At 39.8% G+C, this 24358-nt stretch overlaps 5 protein-coding genes across 5 annotated transcripts; 1 reads left to right on the top strand and 4 right to left on the bottom strand.

Annotated features, from left to right (window-relative positions):
• Positions 1-2073: 2073 nt before the first annotated feature.
• Positions 2074-2439, top strand: MELLADRAFT_94232 (uncharacterized protein; the record flags this gene model as incomplete). Its single annotated transcript, XM_007417097.1, has 3 exons — positions 2074-2106; positions 2230-2343; positions 2425-2439. The coding sequence occupies 3 exons, from the start codon at positions 2074-2076 to the stop codon at positions 2437-2439; spliced, it is 162 nt and encodes a 53-aa protein (XP_007417159.1).
• A 3454-nt stretch (positions 2440-5893) lies between these two features.
• MELLADRAFT_112588 (uncharacterized protein) lies at positions 5894-6683 on the bottom strand (the record flags this gene model as incomplete). Its single annotated transcript, XM_007417116.1, has 4 exons — positions 5894-5922; positions 5991-6355; positions 6437-6606; positions 6627-6683. 4 exons carry the CDS (start codon positions 6681-6683, stop codon positions 5894-5896), a joined length of 621 nt encoding a protein of 206 aa, XP_007417178.1.
• Positions 6684-7108: 425 nt separating this feature from the next.
• On the bottom strand, positions 7109-8783 carry MELLADRAFT_112587 (uncharacterized protein; the record flags this gene model as incomplete). The annotated part of the gene is made up of 8 exons (XM_007417115.1): positions 7109-7223; positions 7317-7369; positions 7518-7801; positions 8081-8146; positions 8196-8310; positions 8389-8543; positions 8595-8622; positions 8703-8783. 8 exons carry the CDS (start codon positions 8781-8783, stop codon positions 7109-7111), a joined length of 897 nt encoding a protein of 298 aa, XP_007417177.1.
• A 12831-nt stretch (positions 8784-21614) lies between these two features.
• MELLADRAFT_68481 (uncharacterized protein) lies at positions 21615-22290 on the bottom strand (the record flags this gene model as incomplete). The annotated part of the gene is made up of 2 exons (XM_007417080.1): positions 21615-21691; positions 21786-22290. The coding sequence occupies 2 exons, from the start codon at positions 22288-22290 to the stop codon at positions 21615-21617; spliced, it is 582 nt and encodes a 193-aa protein (XP_007417142.1).
• Positions 22291-22785: 495 nt separating this feature from the next.
• Positions 22786-24127, bottom strand: MELLADRAFT_112584 (uncharacterized protein; the record flags this gene model as incomplete). Its single annotated transcript, XM_007417114.1, has 4 exons — positions 22786-23164; positions 23426-23549; positions 23675-23769; positions 23997-24127. 4 exons carry the CDS (start codon positions 24125-24127, stop codon positions 22786-22788), a joined length of 729 nt encoding a protein of 242 aa, XP_007417176.1.
• Between the last annotated feature and the right edge of the window lie 231 nt (positions 24128-24358).

The following is a 24358-nucleotide window of genomic DNA, read 5'->3' as shown; positions in this document are numbered from 1 at the left end:
GTGGAATGGATGATACAGGGTCTGCATCGTCCATACATTTGGAGAAGTACAGTATGTACAGGTGCCTTTGTAGTATTCATTCATGAAGGGGTTGAATAACAACTAGTTTTGCAGAAGAGATAAATTGAACAGAGTCGGAATAGATTGAAACAAACAAAGCAAAACAATGAGGTAGCAAGATCTTTGTCGAGGAAAGAAAATATCTCGCTACCAATGTAAAAAGTATATTCCTAATTAGGAATACGGTCTTAATTGAGGTATTGGTTCAAGCGAATGGATAGGGATCTTAATGGTTTATGACGAGAACAAGCTCATAAATGATTTATAAGAGACGTGTTGAGAATAAAGGATATTAAGACAATGGAATTACTATCAGTCAAGATGAAGAGAAAAGATAACTAAGTAGATGACTAATAGAGAAGGACTTGAAGTGTTTGTTATAAGAGAGATATAAGATGAAGGAAAGGGGGAGCAGCAGAAGATCATTAATGTTGAAGGCAAACCGTGTTTGCCGGCAAAACCAGATTAAACTCCCAATCCCTACTAGCAATTTCCGGGTTTACACATTCACAACATGCAACCTGAATTCCACGCGCCCCACCCCAGATCTGTTCCCCATGCCTCTCATCAACTTGATTCTTTGCCACCTACCAATCTTCACACTAACCTCTCACTGGCCACATATACCCACCAAATTACTCACTCCAAGTAGTTCCACATCAATCCTTTCAAACACATTCATCAAAACTTTTAACAGAGCAATTCAACTTCAACTTCAAACTCAAGCTCCAATAAACTTCATTCAATCTCATTTTACTTGACAAATCATCACAACTTACTTCAAATTGGATTTGATACACTTCATGAGCCAGTTATCATCCCATACTACTAAACCATTTCACAAACAGTTCACTGATTCAATGATAAGTACAGTTTTCAAACTCTTGATCGAATTTGGTCAAGTGGATTGATTCAAGTAAACAATCTCTTGAAAACCTAAAAACAAAGACTGAAGGAACTCATGAATCATACCAACAATCAGAAGACAATTTTATAGATCACCTTCAGAACCCTGGATCAAAAACGTTCACAAACACATTAACTACCCAAATCAAATGGTCAAACCAACTCCAACATTCTAAAATTCAGAATAATTTATTGTTAGATCTTCAAACCCAAGCAGAATGCATCCTAAGAAATACCAAAAAGAAGATGATCATCATGAAACAATCAAAGATTTCTTAAATGAATTGATAGAACTTATCACACTTCCAGCATTAAAGAGGTTCCCAGATGGGAATATGGGTCCTAGTGATCAGATTCCCATTCTGCTACTGTTACACAGTTCCATGAATATTGCCTGAGTAGCCATTGTGATATATGTAGTCAATATTTTGAAATGTGTGTCTCAATCTGAACAAAGTTACAGCATGTATTACACATGATTTTCTTATCTAGATGAGCAGATAACTGAGCGGACCTGTATGTAGCTGATAGCTAAGGATTTACTCAGATGTTTGCATATATGTAGTGTATGCTTTATGGCTCAGATGTGCAGTGCGAGATGATGTGATGCTCCATTCTTCTCTCAATGATATTCCCAGCCTAGGTCATGTTCCGACCAGGGAACCTATTTAATGCTGGCAGTGTCAAACAATACAAAGGTTTCAAATGATATAGAGGTTTTAAACGATATAAAGGTTTTAAATTGATTGAATTGAAAAATATATCAAAGTTGAAAATTTTAAAAATAATTCATGAAATCATAATCAATTCAATCCAAATCATTCTCACACTGTGAAAATAATGTATTTTTCCAAGGTGAAAAATGATTGACATTAATGCACAAAATGATTAATAATGCAGAATTAATGCAGAAAAATACAGAATTAATGCAGAATTAATGCACTTTTAATCATTTTGTGAAATAAATGTAATCATTTTTCACCTCGGAAAAATACATTATATTCGCAGTGTCAAGGCACTTATCAAGCAAGCAAACCAAAAATTATCTTCCTAAAGCAAGATCAAGGAGTTTTCAAGATTGAAATCAATGGATTATTAAAATCATGAATGGATGATTGTCCAAAACTCAAACTGTTCTCCGTAACTTTGCTATCTGGATGTGAGTACATAAGACACAAAATTTCTTTTTAATGATCTATCACTCAGCCACCTTATTCCTAATCTTCTATTATCAAAATTGGTTGACTTTTGATTTTTGTATAGCCACCAGATTTAGGAATCTTGGAGATTGGTGATATAGGTACAGATCAATTGAGAGGTATCTTTTGTTTAACTTATGCTGGTGATGCTTCAATAAGTTTACAAACTAGAATCCGGGTTTGTCCCATCTCTTCCAAAATCACATTCACAACATCAAAAAACTAATTTTGAGTGTGTTTTAATGTGGGGGGGTTACAGGCAAATCCTTTATGATCTAAAACTTCTGCTACTTCTCCTGACATACTTTTAAGTCCTTCAATCTTATTTGCTTCAACACCTTTAATAGTTCCTACGAATTTAAAATCATCATTTTTAAGACTTCAAGAGATTGTAGTGTTGGCGATTTCAAGATTAGAAGGCGTTACATTAGTCTTCAAGAACGATCCATTAGAGAGTGTACAAGTTTCATCAACATTTGATTTGGTTTTGGCTATTCAAGCTTTTGTTCAATCTGAAATCAAACATCAATTAAGAGAATTGTTTAGAACTGAATTACCTGGCATCATTCATCATCTTAGTCGTCGTTGGATTAAGTCTCAATCTGATCTTTCATCTACCAGTTCATCTAAGCCAATCAATCCAAAACCTTCAACAAACATTCATTCGCCTTCTCCTCCTTTGTCTTGAAGATCTTCATCTGTAGTCAAACCTAGAAGTCGAGATCAATTTCCTTCACCTGCTTTGGTACCTGATTGTGTGGAATCTTACGATCCTACTTATGGACGTAGACTATCGCATCCGCGTCTGATTGGAAAATTAACTTGATATTGTTCTTCGGTAGCCAAGGAAACTCAAACACAAGGTTCAAGTGAAGTTTTAGAATCAGATGATGATACTAAAGATGAAAGTATCATGTCAACCTCTCCATCAGATCCTTCATCACCACCACCAGCTTACTCTTTACCACAACTTTCAGCTTCTCAAATCAAGAAGCCCAAGTCAACCAAATCTTGAAAAGAAATAATAATTTTTATAAGTTTCCATTTGCCCATCTTATCATTTTGAGAGGTTAGGTCTCTTTAAATCTCTTTTGAAGTTTTTTTCAACAGATACTTAACTTTGAACTTTGTTTTATCTTTCTTTCACATATTTTTTGTTGATTGTAGGTGGTGGTGTTGATGAGAGTGCATCAATCATCAAATCGATTTATGAAAAACTAAAGAATCTTTAAAATTGTAAGCATATTTTCTGTTCAACTTCCTGCACACTACATCCAATCTAATCAAAACTTATCAAACGATTAAACCAGAACCTTCAACTTTCAAACCGTTTCAAACACGTTTCATGTCAACAACTTCACAACAAACAAAGAAAAAACAATTAATCAATCAATAGCCAACATCCAGCCAACAGATTTTCTCAACAAGTTTTCATTTTAAAAGGATTGTGTCACTTACACCACCACCACCTCCTTATAAACCATTGAGTACAGGATCCAGTGGATGTTAAGTGTTTCCCCTCAATGGAATGATGATCTTGTAATTCATTTTTACAGTTATCAAATTCAAATTGTTTTTTTGGTTCAGTTTTATGTTAAAGTACTGGATGAAATTCAGTTGAGAAAAAACTTCATCTGTAGAAGTTTAATGGAAAATGGATAAAATAAACTAGGAGATTGGATTCAATGAAAGTTGTGAATCAAATTATCCCTTTATTAAAAAAAAGTGCAAGTTCTTCAGGAAGATGTAAAGCTTTAGTAATGAAAGAAAGAAATAGCATATTATTGGAGTTTGTGAAGTTTGTTTTGATGACAAACAAATCAAGGATGATAAATTTATGAGAAAGGTGTTGGGGATTGATGGGAATGAGTTGAGCATAGGTGAAGTTTGTGCTGTTTCAAGAATAACACCTGAGTGTTGGAGGTAAGTAAAAAATCAAGATTGGCCTTTTTGTATGATTATTGTGTTTTTTCTTTTGAAAGTTTGGGAGAGTTTATCAACTTTTTGAATTCTAATTATGCTGGGGTTTTCTTTAGGTTTGTAATGCAGAAGGTTTATACATATTATATACCTGAGTTGCAGAAGAAAAGAAAACGAAGAAGAACAAGAAGACAACAAAATTATTGAACCAATCAATTGTAGATGAAAGTCTTGAATACATTTAGGTGAAGTTACAAAAAACAAAGACAAAGACTGTCCATAGTTATCATTGATTGTGAATGTACAATTTGTTGGCCCACTGGTTTGGAAACGCACTCACTTCACAACCAGTAATGGACAAAGAGTGATGGGATTGACACTTGGTCAGACACTGGTTATATGTAACTACATATGCAGGAATGACAGGAGATCAGGCTGATGTGGGACGTTGATGTGGCGCCCACCACCCAGCTGTGCTAGTCTGGGATTAAAAGTTGGGAAGAAATTCTAGGAAGTTCTGAAAAGGACAATAGTCAGTTATTGTTATGTGAATTCAAGAACAGCTTGTACCCATCCTGGGGGTCCAAAACGGAAAGATATCACAAGCGGATGATCACACACAGGATGGGTACAAGCTATTGGTCAAAAAGCAAGAAAGCAAGAAATTTGACTTACAAAATCAAGAAAATAAGGTGTGGAATAAGGGTTGTTCAATAAAGAATCACTAATTATGAGTCTAAATCAAGAGTTGAGATTGAAAGGAGAAGTCAATGATGTTCAAATAAGAACTTCTAGGAAGTTCTGAAAAGGACAATAGTCAGTTATTGTTGTGTGAATTCAATAACAGCTTGTATCCATCCTGGGGGTCCAAAACGGAAGGATATCACAAGCGGATGATCACACACAGGATGGGTACAAGCTGTTGGTCAAAAGGCAAGAAAGCAATAAATTTGACTTACAAAATCAAGAAAATAAGCTGTGGAATAAAGGTCGTTCAATAAAGAATCACTTATCAGTCTAAATCAAGAGTCAAGATTGAAAGGATGAAGTCGATCAATGGGATCTGTCAAGGTGGGAATAACAAGAGAGATGATGGTGCATTTGATTGATGGAAGAAGTCGGACTGATCAGTATTGATTAAAGAGTCACCTTTGTAATAACATACTTTGGCATGTAAGCAGTTCTCTAAACCTGTAAAGATACATACACATCAAGCATAATCAAATTATAATTTCTCATTTCTCACACTATTTCCATTTCAACTTACCCATCCTGATCAAAACAAGTTGAAATCAAAGTGGCTGAAGCTGTTGATCCACTAGACCACCAGAAGTCATACACTATCTGGATCAAAGTTACCATTTTTCCAATTTTGTTAAGGAAAGGCACTTTGGAATGCACACAAAAAATTACATGGGAATTGTTTAGTTAATGTATCATTTTTATAATGTGCAATGCAGTCTTGAATACAGAGTATTCCACTGAGATGATGGACAACTCCAGATTAGATTAAGAGATAATATTGTTCATTGATCAATGGGAATTTGTAAGGTCCTTTGGAAAGGACCTTACATAAACTAATTTTTTTTGGGAATGGTTTGGTTTTGGGGATTGTGACTTCACCATCAATGTGAAGATTGAATTCAAATTCAAGTATAAATTTCAACATCACATTACCAAAGGATTTTCTTTTTTTGAAATTAAGAAAAAACAAAAATGCTGCAGAGGATAGATCAAAAATTTGATAAAGTATATTTAATAAAGAATATTTAATTTTGTGTTACTGAAACTGAAGATCTTTGAAGAGCTCAAAGACCTTTATTTTCTTTTCTTTTACCTGGACCAATCAAAATAAAGACATCAGCAGTTTTATCATTTTATCATCTTGAAAGACCAATTTCTTACAAGAGGGATTTTCCTGGTTCTCATGACATCCTGTTTTCTTGATAAAGACCCTATGATGATGACATTTCTTTGCATGCTCATACCAGCGCCCAGGATTAGTCACAGCTTTTGATTCTCTGACCAAAAATAGTCTGGTTTTGTGATCTAGCAACATCAGCTGGCTTTCAGGCATTTGAAGAGGCTTTCTTGAACTCTCCCTAATAGGATCAAATATCCTGGCATATTCCATCCATTGTTTGCACGCACTGCACCAGCCAAGAACACATCTTCCCCGCTTTGATGCAGCACCCAGTTTGGTTTTCAGTGGCGGTAAGGAATAAAGGCCAGTCACAGACATGACTCCGTGTTTGTGTAGCATATGATACCTATGTTTCAATCAGGATCAAAAGTGAATTAGTTTCTCATACCTTCTATCACTCTTATTGAAAAACTCTCCTACTACTCACGGATAGCCATGCCCCCATGCAAACCATGCCCCACCCTTGCATAAGCCACAGAAACCCTGCTTATTTACACCAAATCCTTTCACATAGGTAGGTGTGTAAACATTGTCTTCAAACTGTAATGCCTGCATCCTTGTCGCCATCTCTCCCAGAGAAGCCTTAAATTCTTCTTGCTTTGGTTTTACAGATGCACCAGGAGGGCAAGAAGAAACTCCCTGGCCCAAACCACCAAAACAACTTGCCAAGTCATGAGGAGCACTCAGAAACCTTTTTGGAGGACTCAAAGGGCGTGCTCTGGCTTGTGCAAGGCGCCCTCCATTTTTGTTGCCTCAAGCAGGTGGTTGATTTGTTGAAATGGCACTAAGGTGAGTGACCGGATGGGAAGGTTGAACAGGTGGAGCTTGCAAGGAAGGAGAGTTGTTGATTGGTTTTTGCAACAAAGATGTTGAGGGTTTCTGAAACAAATCTGCAAGAGTAGGGATCAGAGGCAGGTTATGATTAAAATTATTTTGAAGCAACTCACAGAAGACTTCTTTGGCTTCTTCTTCTTCTTCTTCTTCTTCATCAAACTCCTTTGTAGCTGGACACACCTTCTTCAGCTTTTTTTGATGCCCCACTTGTTTGATATGTTGGACGATGTAATTAATTCCAATTGGTTTATTGTTGTTACATACTTTACAAAGGAAACTCTTGTCTTCCATCTTCACAAAAGTATTTATTGCGAGTTGATGGGCCTGTGATTGCAAGTGTGAAATAGCATAACGTGATTGAACTGGTTTCTTGTTGCATACTAGACAATGCAAATTAAGCCCTCCCCTGACAAAACCTAGCAGCCTGGGTGTCAGTGGAAGGTGGAATCCCACACTATTTGACAGGGACTCACAGTTCTCTTCCGTGATATTGAAATGCTTTTCTAATTTTTGTCAATGTCCAACACTATTGATGTGTGTATTCAAAAGAGTAGTCAGTGGAATTTGATGTCCCAAACAAGCTACACAAATAACAGTCCATTCCCCCTCAACGTAACCTGGTAGACTGGGCATCAGCACAAGGTAGCATCCAACATGATTTCTGAAAGACTCACAGGGTCCAATTCCGTCCTTTGGGATTCAAAAGTATCAACAGACTCCTTGGGAGCTCGAGCAGAGGTTTCTGCATCATTCATATTGTCAGTTGATGGTGCTTCCAACAATTCTTCTAGTTGATTTATACGCCGAGTCATTTGGCGTTTGGCTTCTTCTTTCTCCACCCATGTTTCCAGATTCTTTATATGTGGAAGTCTTTTCTTGTGCTGCTTTAAGCTTCCTACCGTGTATGTCTCACCATGACACGCCAGACAAACAACCTTTTCACCTTCCTTGACAAAACCTGGCAGACCGGGCATCAGTGTAAATTTGCATCCCAGATGATTTCAAAGAGACCCACAGGAATTCCATTGTTCAAGGTGATGGGGATCAAAAACCTTTTTGGAACCATCCTCTGCTGGAGAAGAGATTCCCACATCCATAAGATTTGATTGTTCCTACACCAAGGTTTTGAGGGAAAGGTAATGCTGAGTAGTTTGCTTTTCTGCTTCTTGTTCTTCCTGCCATACTTTCTAGCGTTCTTGATGAATAGGAACTTTCATGTGATTCTTCAGGTACTTACCAATAAAATTGGACTGGCAAACATGACAAGTAAATTTCCCATCTTCTTCGGACAAACCTAGATGACCTAGCAATCAGATTTGTGTCACAACCAAAATGAATTCAAAGTAGCTCACATCTTTCCTTTGGGAATGATGATGCTGTGCCTTCACCAAACGGTTTCTCAGAAGGGAGATTGGATTTGGGGTAGGAATGAATCTTACAGGCGCTGGTGCCACATGCAGTGCAGCACTAACAAATCCAGCACAAGTCAGGTTGTGTTAGGTATTGAAAAAAAAGGAAACGACCTTCCAGGGATATCTCACGTACCCCAGGACAGTCATGAAAAGGGCACTTTAGGCTGCCCGTTTCTTTATGTGACTCATATACCTCACCACCACCAAAAGGTCGCATACACTTTGTGGTGGTATGTTCCCTGAAGATTTTGGCCACACGAGGATGTCGTATCTTTGGTGGGGCTTGACCTAGTTGTTGCACCAATCTAGGGCCAACCCTAGGTCAAGTGTGTTCCCTACAGGTAGCGTCACCGTATTCCAGGCAACACTAAGAAGGCAATATTGGAAAGTCAGGTGGTGTTATTTTAAGCAAGAAAGATAAAAAAAGTTCAGGCATTTTGTACGTACCCCAACACAGTACTGAAAATGGCAATTTTTGTTTCCAACAGCCCTATGGATTTCAGAAAGTCCACCATCCTCAGCTCGCATACACTGAGGTCTGAGAGATATAATGGTTTTGGGTTGAGCGTCTTTGGAATTTCTCTTCTTGTTAGGTGATTTGCCATTGGCTAATGGGGAGTAAGGATGTAATTGAGATTGTGGAGGATGGTGAGGTTCAATCTCTAGCTAATCTGATGCTTCTTCAACAGGCTTGAAAGTGTAGATGAATGGTGCCAAGTGAGATTGTGGTTGGTGAGCAGGTTCCATCTCTAGCTTATTTGCCGCTTCTTCAAAAGGGTTTGAACTCTTGATGAATGATGCCAAAGCCCATGGTCTTTGAGGGAGGGGTGCTAAAAAAGGTGGGTAAGGATGTGACGGTGCTTTTGAAAACTTGGCAGCAGATGGCAAGGATGTTGGATCAGTGTCGACCCAGTTGTAAAGATAAGTGAGAGGTCTGCTAGGAATGGTGTTGTATGGTGATATATGAACAGGTTCAGCAACAGAGTTTCTAGGGATTTTTCTGCCACACACGGTGTGGTAATCAAAAGTATTCAAGAGACAAATACACAATTCGTTTTTAGTTTTATTTATTTTATTTTATTTTATTCATTTTATTTTATTATTTTTATCATTTTATTTTATCATATTTCATTTTATTTCATTTTGTTTTTATATGTTACATGTTGATTTTTGAGTGTAATGGTTATGTGTAGGGAGTGTAGTGTAAAATGAAGCCAAAAGTCGAAATTATGGGTTTAGAACTTATGTGTAGTTGGGTGGTTTATGGGTTATGTAGAGTATACAGGTCTGAAGTTGGAATTTCCAAAATTATGGGTTTTAATAGTTATGTTTAAAGATATGTATGGGTTTAATGAGTTATGTAGAGGAATCTTGGTTTTGAAGTATGGGTTTAAATAAGGCTAAATTTCGAAAATCCAACAACTCAGACAGATGGTGGTAAACTGGGGTAGTGGTAAACTGGGGTGGTAAACTGAAAAAGCAAGCAGGGATCACTTTGAAAGATGGATTCATGGGATCATCAAACAACAGCATTGTCAAATTAAACATTACACATGATAAGGGTGGATTTGAAACTCGAAAATGACTTTCAAAATCATAAAAAGTGCTATTTTCAATCATATACCTTTGATTTTAGGGTACCACAGCATCTTATCAGCCTAGATACAAGTTGGGGAGGGTTATAATTTCGCATCTGAACATGAAAAATCAATTATAAACCATATACATCATCATTAGTGGTAATATCAGGTGGTAAACTGGGTAAATCCAATTTCGAGTATTTTCACATAAAATCGAATTTCATTTTAAGGGTACAACCAATAGAGTTAGAGTTTAGCTTGGCTGAGCAAAGTTGTAGAGCGGAAGCAGACCTTTTTTTCAGTCTATTCAGAATTTTGATACAGTCCCTATTTCGTATCTTTTTTCAGGTTTTAAGGGTAAATTGGCGGATTTTTCAGTTTTTGTGGTAAACAGCTCAGTTTTAATGATAAATGTGTGCTTGAAAATTTGTCAATGATACATGTGGGTGTGTTGAAGATGTTTATCAATTTTAATTTGGTGGTTGTTCAATGATTTGTGTGTGAAAAAGTTGTTTGAAGGTGAATTTCGAGTTTGAGGGGTGTTTTTGTCCCACTTTCTTTTTTGTGTGTGTTTCAATTTTGATATATACAAGTATCTCTTTCTCCCACCTTTTTGTGGCCTTTTAGTTAGCAAAAATTATTATTAGAATTTAGAATAAAGCTTTGTATCTTTTTATTATTATTATCTGGGTAAACAACTAATGAGAGTTGGGATTTTATAATATTAGACCCTTTATTCACTTTTAATAATTTCTTGTTGAGTTGAAAGCTCATTTGCTCATTTGGAAGGTGCCTGAGTGCGCCTAGATAGTGCTACTTTTGATTTTATTATCCTCTTTTAGCCTGGTTCTTATTAATCCAAAGACTTGTAGGTCTTAAATTTAATTCATCAGTAATCAAAGTCCCTGTTTAAGAAGGGCATTTCTTTCTTTGTTTGAAGTCTTTCAATTCACCATCTCAAGACTTATTCTTCTTTTGATTGTGTGTGTTGTTGATTTGGTCTTCATTCTTCCCCTTCTTGGCTCTGCTTTCAGCTGTGTACTGAAAGAGTTCTACAACGGAGTCGATGTTAATGGCACAATGAGCAAAAGTTGAGAAATGTTCATTGAATTTTGGATGGTTTTCAGGAAGGATATCAGTGTAACGCTGTCGTAGTTCCACCATAGTGATGTTGTCACTCCCAAGTGTATCGCCATATTCCGTGAGAAGTAAGCTGATTTTATCAAAGATACTCATGATGACATCGCAGTTAAAGGGAAAATGGTATGTGGTTTTATTGGAAACAGAATAGGTGGTAAAGAGCTTTTGCTGTCAAATAATCAGCAAAGGGAATCAAAGGTAAAGAGCGAAAAGATTGAATTTTCTACTCAACATCTCAAATTTTTGCTCACCATCCAGCTAATTATAAGGTAAATCAACCAATCAATCGAATTGAAACACATCTTTCAACACATTTGTCTCGTTAGACTTTGATCATTGTTGAACCTGACGTCATTGATTTCCTTAATAGTGACAGAATAATAATTTTTAAAACTCTTTGTTAAGCTAATTGAGAGTCACGTAGTGATGTCATGCTATAAAGCAGGACACGTACACTTGAGTGCACATGATAGAAGAGGTTCTTTTCTAACATCATGACGTGATCAATATGTGTTCGATGTTTTCATATATATAAACAACTGTTGTAAACTTTGTGTTTTTCTTTCTTCATCAAACTCATATTTAGATTTCCTTACAATCTGCTTTTCCTTAGATTGTGGAATTCTTTCGATCACTCACCAGTCTTCTTCTAAGACTGATTCCTGATCCTTGTTCTTATCAGACAAAGAATCTTCCACACCTGAATCTCTCTCAGCTCCCACTTGACCATCTCATTCAAAATATTGTTAACTACTACTATCACCTTCATCAATCCTTTATCATCTGTAAGAATGGTTTTTCATGAAATCACTGTGTCCTCATCTTCTTATTTAAACGTTTTTCATAATACTGATACTCTATACAATCCCCCAATCTTTTATGTTCAGATCTCATCATGTCTTTGAATCCAACTCTTGATTTTGTCAAAATCCAAGGTTATTCAGATCATAATTACCATTCAAGAGCACCACACAATCAAGTGAAAAAAAGTGAAAACGCTTTCAACAGCTTCATAGAGTTCTGCAACATTCTCAAGATTCCTGCTGAACCAAATGAAGAAAATCTAGCATATTACGTCTCCCAAAGGGCTTGAATTATTTCAGTTCAGGCTGTTGAATCAGAACTCAACAGAATAGTATTTCACTGCTCAGCTGCCAACACAGCTGTAAAATCTAATTGTGTTCAAGGGGTTCTCAAGGGCTGCTATAAACAATTTGGAAAGAGTATCAAAAGAGCGCCTGCAATGCTTATCAAAGATCTGGACCGTGTTGTGAAAATGTCCTGTAGTTTTGACGAACAGTTACTTGTGATGATTCTTAGTATAGCCTTCTCAGCCTTACATCAAATAGGAGAACTTACTCTACCCAACAAGCTTAAAGATCAGGTTTATACCAATATGATTTCACAAAGCAGCGTCAAGATATCTCAATATGGATCCTATGCAAAATATGATCTTTCTTGGAATAAAACCAATCAAAAAAGAACCGGTTCTGAAATCATCATCTGAGCAAGAGAAGGTGAACCAAACCCTATTCCACTAATTTGAGCTTACAACAAACATTGCGATTCCTACTCACTCAGTCACTACTGGCTTCTTCTCCACAAAAGAGGATGTTGCCAAGACAACTATGGGGGCAGTGCTGGTCAATTCAGCCATCAACTTGTACACAGCCAATCAAAGTCTAACAATTTGCCATTCCATCAGGTTCCAATACTGGAGTCGGATATCACACCTACCTTCAATTGTCTCCTCACACAGCAAAGGGGTAGTGCATTCCATCTCAGGCTCCTCACACTACACCAAAGTGCGTCTTTTCCGTACAGTTTAGCAAATCGTGACTGACATAGAAAAGTATGTACCATCCACATATTCTGGTTTCCTGAATGTAGTGAATTATTCCAATTTAGGAAAGTAGAACAGTACACTTCCAGGTGTATCCTTGTGTCACAGACTGCTTTGAGCGTTATGAGACTCAGTACAAACGTACATTCACAACCCCATGAGTTTACACTACAATCACGCCCGTGAAAGTTCACTCAAGCTTTATGACATTGGGTGTGTATCTTACTGATAATCTGTGATGATCTGGGTTGTAGTCAAAACAACATATTTGCTACAGTTCTCGAAACGGAGAACCTGTAAGATTAGAACTCAGAGCAGAATTCTAAGAAGCAATAATGTTGTTTTTCTGCAATAGCGGTGTAGAAACAAGGGGGATAATAATAATTCCGATGAAAAAGAGTATAAGATCAAGTACAACGGAGATATATAGAATAAAGGTACACAAGTCACAGCAACCTTCAGGACATATTTCAGGTACAACGATTTGTCTTGAACAACTATTGTTTTGTGATCCGGGTAATAGAGGTTTGCAAAACTACTTGTAAAGTGAACTCATGATGAAATATACTACTAAATGTTTAATCTTCAATACCGGGTCTTGAGTAAGCTGCTAGTCACCTTAGTTTCTTCGCGTAACACACAGTTCATGACAAATTCAGATCTAACAACTATCCATATGTATCTTTCCTAAAAATGAGGCCTGTAAACTGCGGTTGAGGAGCAGAGAAAGTAGTTGATACAACGGTAACTGGTTGGATTTTGATGTGTAGTCATTTCGAACATTGTGGTATGAACATTATACCTGCAGCTTGGAATGAATTTTGAATAAAAAGATTTGATCAGTTCATTTTATGATAACCACGTTAAAGATAGTATCCATCTCTTACCAGAATGATGTGCGCGACAAAGCGGAAGATTTGAAAGCATTCATTTAAGACGATTCAGGAGGGGAGGGTTTATTTTTGAACGCCAAGTTTCTGGGTTGAGGATCACAAGTTAGAATACTATACAGAAGTCATACCTGGAATCGTAATATCAAAGTTTGTGACTTACTGGTGATATTTCAATAATGCATGAAGGAATCCCACACCTTGAACAATAGAATCAAAGGCCTTCTGGCGAGATTGCAGTTTCGCGGTTGCAGCTTGAAGAGAAAGTTGAAGTTCTTGTCGGTGGCTCTGTGAGATTTCAGAGTCAGATGATTGAAAACCGATCCCCTCGATCTCGGAATGTGAGTTTTGAATGGCGCCAACAGATTTGTGGAGGCCTTCTAGAGCATCTTCATAAACAGAAGAAATGGTCGAGATCTCACTGTCGTTGAGATACTTGTGAATCTTGACAAAGTCTGTAAGGTTGTCCGCTGCAAGACGATGTTGGCCATTCTTAAGGTAGCAGAGAATCAAGCAACCAAACCGGCAAATGCGATGAGAGTCGATAACAGTCCCAGGGGATATCAAGAGCTCGAAGTCTTGTGATCCAACAACTGGAACATCAATCAATGCTGGAATATAGTGTTGATCGGTTCCGAGGGCTTTTGGCATGATTAAAGTATTAAGATGAGGGGCTACCATCTCAAGAAATAGCTTGTGTAGAAGTGATTTATCGTCTTCTGCCCCCGCGCTGAATCTGATATAAGGGCAGAGCAAACGTATGATTTCTAATAATTGAGAGGTTGAAGCTTCACTTAGGAAGAGTTGGGGATCAGGCTTGGAATTGATATCACCCTCACGAAACATAAAGTCGAAGAAATACTTTGGTAGAAAAACACGAGTATGGAATGGATGAACACAATGAGACATCGTTAGAGGAGGGTGGTGTAGGAATTGGCAAGCATGGATCAAGCCAAATCATCTTTGTTTTATATTGTATCAAGATAGGTGGTCGACCGTTAAAGATCACATTATCTCCACCTCCGATTGGTTTTTTCATTCAAGTTGATCACCTCTGACCAAATCTTCCCAAACCTTACAAAGATTATTTTAATTAAAGGACGATCTTTTCTGCATCAGGCAACGCACGAGCACTGATCACAAACACCAATCTCCCATTGAGAACCTTTGTCTAAGGGAAGTCAATCTGATTCGATGCTGTTCGTGCCCCACGTCAGATGAATATCATAAAAGGCATCAAGGAAGTATGATAGAAATAATCAAAGGTTTCATGATTTCATGATTAGATTCCTTCATGATTATTCTGTACCGACTCAGAAAAGGTGTAGTGAACCACCTGACGCTCGGCCAATCAGATAACAAGGGCTTTTGCATACTCAGCCACCGTTGATATCTTCTCAGCTTGAGCATATGCCGCATTATTCACCTTCGATGACTGTGAAGAAAGGGCTCCAATTTTTGGACAATGGATAATCATATTGATGTCTGGTATCCACTTGCACCGGCGGCTCTACCTTACATTCAAGGTTGTTGTCATGTTGATGCTCCCATCACAGCTCTGGTTCATCATATCCCCACTATCATTACAATAAACTTGAATAAACGAACTCATCAACATAAAACAAACGACTTTTGAATCTGACCCCCCTTTGGCCTTAATATTTTGTTGCTTTGGCTCAAATCTCAGCTGTTTCATTCAGGTATCTACTTCTTCAACCCGCCGGCCGGCTTTTCCCTTGATCGTGGTCAAAGATTTGTTCTTCCATAGTGGATTATCTTTTCACCATCTTCTCCTCTATCTGCTAGTTAGACTTTCCGTTCAGCTTTTTTAATTCATAAGTTCCTCCATCCGCTGAGCGGATTTCTCTTGTCTCTGTCAATCAACCATACCTCAAAATAGTGTAGTATCTTTGCAGTAGTTTCTCATCTGCTTGTCCGTCACGACTGTACATGGTTGGTGTATGTACTTGTATAATCAATGGCTGAGGGATCCGTGGCAAATCTCAGAAGTCGGGTACTACACAGTAACACTGCTTCACAAGATATCAAAAAGGATAGAACCAAGTCAAAGAAACGAGCAAAACCAATTGAAGAAGCACCCTTTGAAAGTAAGTTACATATCTTTATACTTGATTCTTTCTCTTTGATCTTTGCTGAAAATTGATAACCTTTCGTGGGCACAGAGGTTGTTGATGATAAGGTGTGTGCGAGTGTTCAGGACGTTGTGAATTCAAAAGCGCCTTCGGAAGCGCCGCGCGGAAACCTCTTGAAGCTGCTGGATCAGCATATCATCAAGAAGAAAGCAAGAACGTCAAAGAAATCTAGCCAGAAAAAGACGGTCAAGCAATCCCGCAGACCCATCAGGGAGAGGCCTCCAATCTCACCTTCCGAAATTGATCATACCTTTGCTCCAAGGCCACAAGACGTGGATTATGATCAATACACTGATCAGCAGCTACGGGAACTGGTTGGTGATGTTGGGCTAGATGCTGACGGGTTACCCAGAACGGAACTTGTCAAGACTTGTAAAACCTACCAAGACTTGAGTAAGTGAACTTTTCAGCTCAGAAGACATGTTGAGGAGCTATAGTACTCACTCACTGGTTAGTTGTTCTACCCCCCGTTTTACCCTCCTTCACATTTAGAAAATCGCGGCACGCACCTTTGGAAGGTAAGTGCTGATACTACTCTGTATGGTTCTTGGCTTACAAGTTTCAAATTATAGGCCGATCGACTCCTGATGAGACCACCGACTCAGGTAAAGGAAACGTGCCTATAGCTGTGCTGGCAGGTACGTAAATTGGCTATATCAGTAAATCCATAGATCAAGCTTATGAGAATCACAAAACTTTCAGATTCAACCTCCGGTCCCAATAGTCTCCCATTACCTTCTTCACCTCCTGACACGCAACCTTCAGATACGAGAGACATTGCACAAAATCAAGATTCAACACTCGAGCGTGACGATGTACCTCCTAATTTTACGCGGAGCGATTCGGATGCTGGCGATAGAGATCGCGAGATGCTACAAGATGATGTGACAACAGGTCCAACGGAAGGGCGGCCTACCATTGGATCTCGGGATGATAAAGCTCTGGAAGGTGAGTTATGTATAAAACGTTGTTCACCCCATCCACTCCGTTGTCTTCAAAGTTTATTGGCTGACATTCCTAACTTTCTCACGATGCAGAGATACCTCTACCCAGCCTTGAACACAGGCGCCTTTCCTACCCACGACCCCATCCAACCGTATTAACGTCAAACCAAAATTCAGCTACCTCAAAGGGTAAAGGAAGGGCGCGAGTGGAAGATGATCCAGATGATCCAGACTGGGATCCATCTTTTCATGCTCAAGAGTCCGATTTAGAAGATTTGAATCTGCTGGCGGGGGAGTTGGATAGTGATATCGATGATCCAGCTCATTCTCCATACCAAGGTTCTTCTAAGGGTCGATTCCAAGCGCAGGAAGAAACCAGTAAATCAAATTCATCACGAAAAGGCGCAAAAAAACACTCACGCACGGCTGCCAGTCCAAAAACAATGTCTCAGTCCAAACAACGAAACCAAGGAGACGGTCAGAGTCGGGAAAGTATGCTCAAGATGATTTGTAAGTTGCTTCTCGAATCATTGCATATGTCAGTGTAGTTTTGTCATATTCACTCACCTTCAAATCATTCAATGACTAGATGAACTACGAGATGCTCTGAACAAAAGTAACCAGCGACTCGACAAGTTAACTGAAGAAGTCAAGATATTGAACCAAGTGACTCAGAAAAACATAGATGAGGAACAAGTCTTAGCAGGAAATAAGAAAACACGGGGTGGTCGGATTGCTGTAAGGATTTTTGTATCTCACACTTATCATGATTCAATATATACGCTGTGATATTTAGACCTGGTACGCAGTTGTCCGTTCGTTTCCATATAGATACTCTTTTAGGTCTAGAAGAAAACAGTCCCTCACTCCCCGCGCCTGCCACACTTGCTGAAAAAGAGTCCTGGATGTCTGATTTGGATATCGGCATTGTGAATTTTGATTTGGATACTTTGGACGAAACTATGGAACCGCCCAACCTCAATTCAACCGATTATTCCGGGCCACGGCATAAAGATTCAACACCTCAGCAGATCTCTATCATGCAACAGATGATGCTGGCTGTAGGGGTATCAAGCTTTCGACCAGATTTCAGTGAAGCTGCAACATCAAAAGACAACAAGTGGCTGTGGGATTTAGGGTTCAAAATTTTTATCAAACTGGTGGAGTGTGGTGAATATGTTGGAATATCTCTTGATGCTCCAAACCTTTCTTCAATCAAGAAGGCTTTTGAAACTCGAGTTCAATCTCTGATGAAACGGTAAGTGGTATAAAATATACCTTTGGAAGTTCAGATTGTAACTGATTCATTTGCTCATTTTATTGAGCGCTTGAATCACTTTCAGATTTCGTGAACAGAGCTGGGACGAAGCACGAAAAAAGAAAGCTGCTGATGCAGTTAGGCGGAATGCACGAGTACGATATGTGAGTTTCATTCAAAGTGTTCAAAGCTGTGACTGCGTCAGATCTGAACTTTGTATAACTGAATGAGAAAATACTCGCTCTCCACCATAAATCAGCTGAAAAAGTCGCGGGAGAAGATTGTGCTCTCAAATCAAGCATTATGGCCACTCTTGGTTATGGTCCAAAAGTGCTGTAGCGATGATGAGACGGATCACGAGGACTGTCAGGATGAAATAGCTCAACATGTTTCTTCTCCTGTTCATATCCGAAAACTCAGGTGGCGTAGTGCAGAATTACAAAATGTCTTCACACGCTTGGACTCGTACAAAGCAAGAATTGATGCTAGCACACCGAACAGGAGATGCTCACAAGGCAGTACATCAACTCCTACTGGCCGACCAGCTCGACTCAGAATACGATGTGACAATGCACGCATAAGTGATGCTAATGCACCTATAGGTTTTCCTCTCGATTGCTACTCACAAGAGTGGCTACAGACCCTTTCGCGTCTGGAACGCAGTCAGTTGGAAATGAAGCCCCAAAGGGTGCTATCGAAGCTGATTCCAATTGTAAATGGTCTCTAATTTCTTGTTTAAGTTGTAATTTCGCTCTAGAACTTCAAAGATTGTGGGCATAAGAAGCAGGCTTCAAGATACAAATTTGTAATTATTCATAAATTTGTAATTTTTCATGTGCTATTGCTATTAGCGTTCCATAGAAACCAAAGCTATTGTAGCAAGTTTGAGGTCTTTATGAAGCTCTCCCGGTTGATACATCAACCACGAACAGTGTGCAATCACTTCATCCAACCGAATGACTTCTTCAGAATTTGTTGAACACATCCGTAAATGTGTTTGCACATCAGGCTCCTTGATATGTGTGAATGGATTGTATAACTTCCTTTTTTAGAGACGGAAAGATTTGGACACGAAGCCACGTTTCGATTACCTGTTTTTCTGGTTGTGGGCTTCGGCGGTGAGTGAAGATACTGGAAATTCGTCCAAATTGCATCATACCGTTGGAGTGTGACTTGAATCGAATTATGCTGTTATTCATATTAGCTGTTACGTCTTTGTGCATCACATGATTGTGAATCATAGCGCGTGCAGGACACACAGCAAACCCAACAGAGCCGTCTTTCGTGTATGAAACCCATAAGTCGGGAGCCACCCATTCACAGTCCTCGGACGCCCCTTTGTTCAAACGTTGAATGAGAAGTGTCAAAGACTTATTGTCTAATGATTGAAGCTTGGAGTTGGAAGCCTTCTTTTGAGAAGGCTTCTTGGGGTTGAAATAGGCTTGTACTCGTGAAATGAAAGGGTCAAGAGAGTCTGGTACTTTGTCCTCCTGTAAGAGTACAGAGAGATTCCCCGCGCGACAAAGGTGATCTCCAATTCCCCTACAGATGTATTTGAAGGTCGATATGAAATGAGCATTGATCATAACATTTTGATGAATGAGAAGAGAAAATAGACTAACCCTGGTGATTATTATGAGTACCCTTGATGATATTACCCATCAACCGTTCATATGGGAAGGACCACCATGAGCGTACTGGCCCAAAGTTTTCAAGACAGTCGGCTAAGTGGATTGCCATATGATGATTTGGAGCAGGTTGACAATGCTGAAACATCTCAATTGATCCTTCAAGGTACTGTTGAATGTGGTGGCGATATCTTGATATTATGTCCATATCAAGCTCCCTTTTTAAAGCTAAATTGACAAGGGATACCAAATGACAGAAGTTTTTTAAGAGCGACGTTTTGATGTGATCACGGCCAGACCAGAGAGGAATTAGAATGAGTGGTAACTGAATGGTGAACAGGTTTCGCCATTCATCAGCTTTCAGTTTACCAAAAGACGCTTTACCAAGGACAGGAATAGCCTGCTTGATCCATGATGGAATACGAATTCTAGGAAGCAGAAGGTTTATTTGGTGTAGCATTGTACTATCCAAGATGATCTCATCTGAGGGAGGTGGCATCCATTTGCCACTCCACTCAGCTTCAGCGAAGGGATTGAATTTGTAATCACTCGAAGCAGTGTCCTCATCAAAGGACCCATCCAATATGTTCTCTTGGTCCGAGTCTCTATCCTCCTCGACGGGCGCCTTTGGCGAGGGTCTTGGATGATATTCTGTTTGAGAGTGCTCGGCGAGTAGGCTCATTAGTTCCTTAGTGCTGATAGCCGGTGCTTCAGCCTCTTCGTTCATCTCGTCTTTCATCGACCAAAATCTTCGGCAGTGCCAATTAAGCAGGCCAAGCAATAAGTTATGCATTGAGTCGACCACGTGATACTTGGAAATATCCCAGTATTCAAGTTCTAAAAGCACCGAGTAACGAACACCATGACTTTTGAATATCTCGGAACGCTCTTCAGGAGTTGAGGCGTCACGTGCTTGATATGCCCACAGCCGGTGCTTTTCGCACGTACGTAAAGGCCACATTGCTTGATTGAAATTTTTGATATCCTTTTTATGAAGTAGACAAAACGAACAAAAATGAGTGGCAGTTGCACTAGGAAATCCAAGAGAACGTCGAACTGCCGGAATGTCTGCTATAAAAGGTAGTAGGGCGGCTCTTATATGTCGTCCTTTTTTATACAGCCGTGTTCGAGAAAGGAAAAGGCCTGGATTCCACAGCTCTTTCAGCTGTGTGACTATAGGCCTCAAGATCCAATTCATCTGTTTGAGAGATGGCTCACGCGGCCCTGGAGCAACACCGACGAGAAATATGTTTTCTCTACGAAAGCGGACCCGTGGCGGAAGAGTCAGGCAGACCAGGACTACAAAGGTGATGGACGAATGGCGACCACTTTGTTTGTTGCCAAAAGGGTTTATCCCATCAACAAACATTCCAAACGTCAGATTCCCAGTCTGAGACGTGAACTGCTTTCCATCAGGTCCCCGAAAAGCTTTCCAGAGTTTTGATTGATGAATGTCAGAGACCATTTCTTGCGGATCGAAAGGCTTTGAAGATTGTTCCAAACTCTCGTCAAGCCATTCTTCAACCAATGGCCGAGAAAGTAGACGAGCTATCCACTCCGAAAGATTTTGGAAGGCGTACTTCCTAACAGGCTTATCCCGGCCTCGTGCAAATTGAACTAAGAGTTCTCCACAAGTCTTTTCCATGTATTTGTCTTCTGGAATTGGCGGTGTTGATGTACCTTCGGCATCTTCAGATATGATGGGCGCTCCAGGAAGATCTGCCACACGATGGGTGCAGTGTTTAGGCGCCGACGCTAGTGGATACATTGCAAAGCATCCCTTGCAGCAGTTTACAAATTGTAGGCGCGGGTCAATCTCAAGCCATCCAATTACCGTGTCGACGGATTTAGGTATTTGATTCAAGACCTTTGCTTGAAGGGGTTCAAGTTGTCCTGGCGAGGCGTTTGGAAGAAGGCCATGTGTCAGAGCGAGCTCAATTGTGATGCGTTGGGCATCCAAGAGCCAAGAAGCAGTGAACATCGAGGCGTGTTCGAATATACTGATGATTGCAGTAGTCAAAGCCACATGAAGACAGACAGGATTGACTTGTCTCAAATTGAAAGCAAAAAAGTTTTCTGTGAACAAAATCACACCGTATTGAGTCAAAAGTTGTCTATAAGCTGAGCAATGTATCAAAAGCATCTCACCAGTATCGTAAACTTTGCTCCCAACCTCCCTTTCAGTGTCTATGGCGGGGCACGTGCGAGAGCTTTCGAGGATCACATCCTCGTCATGTTCTCTTGAAGACTGATTGGGTACTTGTGCCGGATTCACAGCTTCTCCAGATCGAGAAGGGCTTGATTGCGACGCTGGACTGACACGCAACTCGCGCAGAATCTCGACCAACTGATTGTCTTCTGACGATGACCCGAAATTGATGTCCTGGAAGGAATGTTCAAGAGCATCGACTGATGATGCAGCTTGAGCGATGTTACGTAATTCCGCTTGTTGATGAGCCTCATACGCCTCCGGGCTGAGTTCAACACCTAGTTGTGACGAGCCTTGTGCGTCTAAGTAAAAGCCAGATTTGCAATTGAAAGCTTTGCATGTGCATACTTTTCGAAGACACTCTCCAATCTTCTTGTTCCCTCGAGGCATTTGTAAAAAAAATCTGATGTGGGGAAGTTGAATCCGCTTATATGTGGGTACGAAAGTGGTGAAAGGACTTTAATATTCAGAGAAGTGATAGTGATGAAGTTTTTATTGTATCATATAATGGATATATTTGAATATGTCTCGTGAAAGCTGATATTAGGAAGCAGGAACACACATCCGACACAAGAGGACAAAACGGAGTGCAACCTATTGATCATTGACTCATGAGCAAAATCCAGAGATCGAAAACCACAACTCATACAAAACATGCCGTACTAACAATAGGCGCTAACACTACAGGACTGATAGAGATACATGATACATGAATGAGACAAAACAAGATCCAGAAACCTCCCAAGAAAAGATCTACTAGATCTAGGACCGGATATATGACACTATATGACACAACCAAAAGTGTAGCCTAGTGAGTCATGAATGATAAAAACTCAAAACATGATCGTTTGAAATACTCACGATCAATTCTATGATAGTTCAAGATCATTCTTCTTTGTCTATGACAGCATAGTGAAAGCCAAGGACAGGGGTACGCTCGGGGGGAAGATTGCCTTCGATAACAAATTTGACGTAGAGATCAATGAGACATGAGGGCCTCAAAGCGATCGAGTACACAAATATGTGTGGAGCATATACTTGCAGAGCATGTCGAAGCTCTTCTACTGTCTCGCCCTTCAAGCGGTCTTCTTTCAGGACACGAGGGCGCTGACTAAACTCGGGTTTTTGAGGCAAGCGGAGATCCTTGTCAACCTTTGCTTTGAAGAGCCAAAGAAGGTGATCAATTCTGGCGATGTCGGGTATCAAGAATTTTCCCACTTTCTTCGAAATAGCGCCAACCAACATCTGTCGAGTAGTCTTGCGGCTGAGAGGATCGAAGTCCACAGTTTCGGGTACATCCGTGTCCATTGGTTCCGGTTTCACAACAGGCGGTTTGATGTACGGAATGATCAAAGGCTTGACATTATCTTGAAACGCCTTTTTCAAGACGGTTTTGTTGTGGTTGGGGCGAGATTTTGTCTTGGGGTCAAAATGATACAAGATAAGATAATATAGGATATTCTTGATCTGGTCACACTTTTCATCAAAGTCGTGATCGAGGAAAACATGCAAGTCGTCGGGTAACGAGTCGACCTTTGCTGCTATATCATCTCTCACAAATCCCCCTGCTGCAGTTGAAGGAAAGACTTTCGGAAAAGAGGGCTCTTTCAGAGACTGCGTATTCGGTTGAGCAGAATGCGGAACTTTGTCTGATGAAGTTGGATGTGCGGAGAGTGTGAGTTACAAGAAAGTTTTAGCCGAGGAGAAAGAGTGAAACAGGGGTATTATGACAAATCTCATCCAAAAAAGATCAACACACAAACTCCGAGCTCACCTTTGGTATTAATCTCGAGTTGGTTGTTTGAGGGGCTTGTGGGGCCTGAGCTTGTGCCTCCAGTGCTCTTCTTCCGTGCCTTTCCCATGTTTGATCTGGATCGTGAAACAGAAATAAGATCATCGACGTACAAACAAAGCGGAACATGTGGGTGTCCAAAACCTCAAAGAGCGTGCAAGAACGAAACTTGAGAAGGTAAAAAGGGAAGATGCCTGACCTTCAAAAACCAGGATCCTTGCGTTAGGAGATGCGGACTTGATTGAAACTCCCTATCGATACAATTGAGGAACGGGGGCAATTGTGGTGATCTTATATGTTTCACTTGTTACATTTAGCTACATGTACACAAGCACTAGCTGTTGTCAAAACGTGACAACCTCTAGTGTCGGCATCACCGTAGAACAACGATTGCCTTTCAGTCTGGCAGACGATCAAGTCCCCTTTCTGGAACATGTTCTTTGGGGAAGATGATCTGTCGCCGGCTGACAGAATCCTGAATCACTTTGACTGCAAGATGGGAAATATGTGCTGCTACACACGCTTACTACCTACATAGATTCTTGATATCTTTGTAATGCAAGTAAAATTTTGTATATGTTGCGATAAAATTTTGCTTACAATGCTTCGTAACCATTATAAGAATAAAGCAGAATATAGTTCAGAATAGAGCAACGATGATGGCTT

This window comes from Melampsora larici-populina, assembly GCF_000204055.1.
Source record: "Melampsora larici-populina 98AG31 unplaced genomic scaffold MELLAscaffold_68, whole genome shotgun sequence".
In the NCBI taxonomy this organism is placed as follows: Eukaryota; Fungi; Basidiomycota; class Pucciniomycetes; order Pucciniales; family Melampsoraceae; genus Melampsora; species Melampsora laricis-populina.
The sequence above is the reverse complement of the archived record's forward strand: the minus strand, read 5'-3'. Positions and strand labels throughout refer to the sequence as shown.